The following is a 5,336-nucleotide window of genomic DNA, read 5'->3' on the forward strand; positions in this document are numbered from 1 at the left end:
TCACATTTTTAAAATTTTCGTTTTACATACGTTTGTTTGTCCTTTGTACTGTTTGTAGATTCAATATTTTCGTTTTTACCCTCCTGGTTACGAAATTAGGGGCGAAATTGATTTCGGGGGACTAACTTCACGCATCCCCCCCGAAATTCAAATTTCCCAAATTTTCTTTTTGCAAACATTTGTACGTGGTTTGTACATTTTCATACTTTCATGTTTACCCTGTTGGCAGCCAAAAGTCTACATAGAAAATCAAATTTAATGTACAAACAGTAAAAGCGACATACAAACGTGAGAAAATAGAAAACTGAAAAAATACAAATTTCAGTGTGATGGCATAAAATTTTGATTTGCCCCTGGTCGGGCAGCTAGAAGGGTAGAAACCAAAAAATGAAATGTACAAGCAGTACAAATGACGTACAAACGTATGCAAAAAGAAAATTTACGAAATTTGAATTTCTTGGGGATTCGTGAAGTTAGCCCCCCCCCCCCCCGTAATAAATTTCGCCCTTAATTTCGTGACCAGGAGGGTACAAACGAAAATAGTAGATGTACAAACAGTACAAACGATATTCAAACGTGTAATAATATCTTAGGACTATAGGTGGATGTTAAAATAAGAACATTATGTTGGAAATTTACGGCTGTTGGGCACGAATTATCGTTAGCACGCGTTGAAGCGACAAAACAGAAAACTAATATTAGGACAAAAAGTCCTGACACTTGGGAAAAAGTAGCTCTATCTCAGCGAGAAATAATTGCCCTGAGTTCGAATTTAGCAAAGCTGACTCCAAATCTTTCTACCTGTTACATGACGTTTCTGGTATCTCAGTGAAAATTGTTTGTTTTTGTAAGAGCAATAAATTTGGACAAAATTACTGTTGACGAAGTCTATATTTTTTAAATTAACTTTCATCTGTTCCTGAAGTCGCAAAAATACCCAGAAAAACGGACAAAATTCAAGTGAATTACTTGACTATTTGCAAATGGAGCCCAACTTCAAAAATTAAACAATATTATGAATTTTGATCACCAAAATTGTTAATGTAAGAAAAAATTATACCCGGCTTCAATGAATAGATATGAAAGCGAAACAAGATCTCCAATGAAGTTGGATATAATTTTTTCTGACATTAACTATTCTGGTGATCACAATTTCTAATATGTTTTAATTTTCGAAGTTGGACTCTATTCACAAATAGCCAAGTAATTCACTTGAATATTTTCCGTATTTTCTGGACATTTTTGCAACGTTAGGAACAGATGAAAGTTATCTTCTAAAATATAGGCTTCGTCAACAGTATTTTTCTCCACATTCGATGCTGTTACAAGAACAACAAAATTTCCACCGATATACGAGATACGTAATTTAGAAGGTAGAAAGATTTCGAATCAGCTTTGCTAAATGCGGACTTAACGCGATTTTTTTCACTGAGATAGAGCTACTTTTTCCCAAGGGTCAGGTAAAATAACTAGTAAATGCATGAATTAGAAATTAGTAATAAAAAACCAATAATAACTTACCACATTGCCGTAATTGTTCATGTTCTTTATGATGTCGTAATTTTTACCAGCTTCATAATATGCCGCATCAATCAAAGAATCTTGATTAATGTACAAAAAAAGCTCGTAAATCTTTAGTTGTTTTTGAACTGAATCTTTGTCAAGAATACGCTTATGAATATTTCCTTGTATTGAACAAAATATAGAAAGTGCCAACACCAAGCTCACTTTCATCAGCATCATGATCAGCATCACGAACCGAAGTATTAGACTGAGCTAGATCGTATTGGTTCCGAGGGTTGTACAAGACTGTCCTCCGTTAAGGAGGGTATAGCTATATATATAGGAGTGTATAGTATACAAGAGTATAGCTAGATTCCTATGTTGCCAGAGAACAAATCTAACTACAATTCAAAATATAGATATTTGGCAACGTGGGAATTTATCCATTTGACAATTTGTTAAGCAGTGAAAACCGAAGACCGGCACGTTTTCTTGAGACTATAACCCTGCCTCATTAAGCCCAAGTCGCAATTAGTTCTCAACATCTGCACTAAACCTTTCTCTGAATCGGTCTGCTTAATGATTCATCTTATAGTCCAGAATCCAACCCCATTTCCGTCCCCAACCCCATTATTAACCCCCAATTAAAAATTTAAAATTGGAATTTGTTCTGCCCTTGTCAGACAAGCTCATAAAAAACAATAGTGGGTTCGGCGTTTTGTCGCCCCGCCGAATATTTATTGCACAAAATTAATTAAAGTGTAAAATAAGTGACAAAAAATAGTTTTATCAATAACCAAAAAAGTATTTCACGAATGAAAAATAGTAAAGACATTTTACAAGTACTAACTCAAATACAAAATTTTGTAATGAACACTGCTCTTCTAAAGTTAATAATTTGCAAGATAACAGAGCTTTTGTTATAAGTCATTTTATCGCGATACAACAATTACACATTTTTCATTGAGCGAATCACTATCAGAAGCAAAATATTTTCACGAAACTATACTCACATACTTGATAAATTAAAGTTTATCCGGAATGATCATTGCATTTTTTTAATTTATACAAATTGGGATGATTGTTAAATTAGTTATTTATTAAAATTTGTATAAGTGAAAATTTCAAAATTTAAATATAAGGACCCACATAATTGTTTAAATTTTGAACGACCATCTCTGCTTCTGCTTTTGGTAGAAAGGCGGGATAAACTCTGAAAATTTTCGAAAATTACTACGAATTTAATCATATCAATTAATTTATTGTTTTTTATACATTAAAAAGTTATTAAAAACTATTTTTTCTGGAAGGTTACAATATACCTATTACTAACGCAGTAAACTTGGCAAAAGGCCGAGGCGCACAAGGCAGGTAGCCTCTAGACCCAAAGGCGTAGGGGTCGTAGATGCTACGCAAGGAAAAACAGATTCCAGTCATGAGAGAGTATTTATCAATTTTTTCAACTTTTCAACCTTTAAAAATTGCACCTTTCATTCACAAATGCAATCATTGTTTTCAAATATTAGTACGTTATGTTGTTATGAAATATTATGTGATTAAAAGTTATTATGTACATATGTATAAATTACAAATAATGTACGTACTTCTAACCATTGTATATATAATGATAAAGTGAACAATAAGAAATAAATAAAATCACAAAATTCACCATGAAACTTTTAGAATAATAACAGTTCTTCAAAAAGTTGTGTTTTGGTATTTGTTAATTTTGTGAGAAAAGAAATGATTAGTTTTTACGTTGTCGAAACCTGTGACACAGCTTCAGTGTGTCCCCATAACCCTTGTGTAGCACCTAGGACCCCTACGCCTTTGGGGCTATGGGCTACCTGACATGTGCGCGCCTTGGCCTGCTACAAGTTTACTGCGTTAGTGGGCGGAGGTTAGTTGCGCGAATTGACCTGTCTCTAATCCCTGATTCAAAAAAGGTTCTCTAATCCTAGGGGTTACTTGCGCTAAACCTCATACCTCTGTTAAAATTAAATAATTAGCACTTCATCTTTTACAATGTGCCTGAGAGCCTGAGAACTGGGGTAATAAATAAATCACTGGATCGTAATGAGAAATGGGCGGAACACTTCAGACTATTTAGATGCAATGCTTTCAGTTTAAACCCAGTAAATTAAATGAAAAATTCCAAACAGTCACGTATATCTTTTTCAAATTAATTTTGAGAATTTGTAGGGGTTCAGTAGATTTGCGTTAAATAATGGATCTCCAAAATGCATAATTTTTAGAAATATAGAAAAATGAAATTATGTCATAATAGAAGTAGTGGATTAATAAATTCTAAAGTAATACAAACCTGAAAATTAAAGAAAATTTGTTTGCCCATAACTACTCAAGGATGACAAGTGGTTACATTACTGATAACCTGATCTTCTAAGTTGCATTTCAAAGTAACTTCAAATAACTTCGATGTTTCGAAAAAATTTAAACAGTTGTTGCGATAATCTTGTAACGTCTTTGAAACAGGAACGTAATTTTTATCGATAGAAAGTCATAAGGACATATCGACTGAGTTTTCCAGTCCAATGTTTTATTCTGTTACTTTTAACGCTGTTTTTTACGAATGTATCAAAAATTTGGAGTCAGATAAAACAGTGATTAATAAAAAACTTGTGCATCTTCTTGGAGTGCACAATTGTATAGTTTATAAATTTTCTTCTTACTACTATCCCAAATTATAAAATAAGTATTCTGTTAAATAGTGCTGATAAAGAAGTCTTACTGCATAACTACGAATAATAAGCCTTAATAAATGCATTGCCAATGTGCTACTTAACATTGTCAGATAAGCTTACTAAAGCAATTACGAAACGACTTCGGTCGATAAAAAATTTTTACAATTTATGTTTTTCAAACATGTAACAGTATTGTTCAATTGCATATTTTTACACCTTTGTATATTTACACATACACATACACATACACATACACATACACATACACATACACATACACATACACATACCCATACGCATATGCATACACATACGCATACACATACGCGTACACGTTCACATACACATACACATACACATACACATACCCGCGCCTTGACTTATCAAAGTAATAAATTATGCAAACTTATAAGCAAAGTCGTTTCAAAAATTTATTACTGTTCATAACTTTCTCCCCTTACACAAGTACTAAAAAGCTGCTTATTCTTCTGATTTCTTAAACTTTTTACAAACTTTTTACTTAGTTAGGTATAAAGAAATGCGATTGTAGCCTTTTTCAAATTATATTTAGTTTCGTTTCGACTTTTTAGTTAAGAACAAATAATAAGTGAATATCAAGAAGGAGAGTTTTAAAAATAATAGTGTATCTACTTCAGTAAATTATTTTTTCTTCTTTCCCAATGTTTGAACAAAATTGTTACACTTTTATTTTATTGTAAAACAAAGAGTTTTTTGCAAAGTGTGAAAGAAAATTTTTAAATCGCTAACATTTAAATATTAGCCCTTACACCACACATTCTCTGGAGAGAATGCGTATCATCGATGATTATATATATTTATAAAGATTAAAAAGAGCTTAAAGAAATACTTTATTGATTATAATATCTGAAGGTCACTTAAAAGGTAGACTTACTGCAGTGAGGAGATTGCTTTTCAATCTTCGTAAAGATTCTTTCGGACTTTCGTCTTTAGGTAATTAAAATCAAATATCAATTGAAGAATATAATAACCGGCAATAACCGACATTAACTGGCAATGAGAATATAATAGCTGGCATTAACCGAATCTACCTGCGTGGACTTTTCTTTCCTCTATTTCCTGGAATACAAGATGGTACATAGTCGTCTGCAT

At 32.4% G+C, this 5,336-nt stretch overlaps 1 protein-coding gene across 1 annotated transcript in view; it reads right to left on the minus strand.

Annotated features, from left to right (window-relative positions):
- The window catches only part of LOC117170531 (arylphorin subunit alpha-like), an 18,856-nt gene extending 17,011 nt beyond the window's left edge, over nucleotides 1–1,845 (minus strand). Inside the window, exon 1 of the mRNA XM_033357324.1 lies at nucleotides 1,522–1,845. Coding sequence (XP_033213215.1) covers nucleotides 1,522–1,752 — 231 coding nt within the window. The 5' untranslated portion in view covers nucleotides 1,753–1,845. The remainder of the gene's footprint in view (nucleotides 1–1,521) is intronic.
- Between the last annotated feature and the right edge of the window lie 3,491 nt (nucleotides 1,846–5,336).

The sequence above is a fragment of the Belonocnema kinseyi genome, chromosome 4 (assembly GCF_010883055.1).
Source record: "Belonocnema kinseyi isolate 2016_QV_RU_SX_M_011 chromosome 4, B_treatae_v1, whole genome shotgun sequence".
Taxonomy (NCBI): Eukaryota; Metazoa; Arthropoda; class Insecta; order Hymenoptera; family Cynipidae; genus Belonocnema; species Belonocnema kinseyi.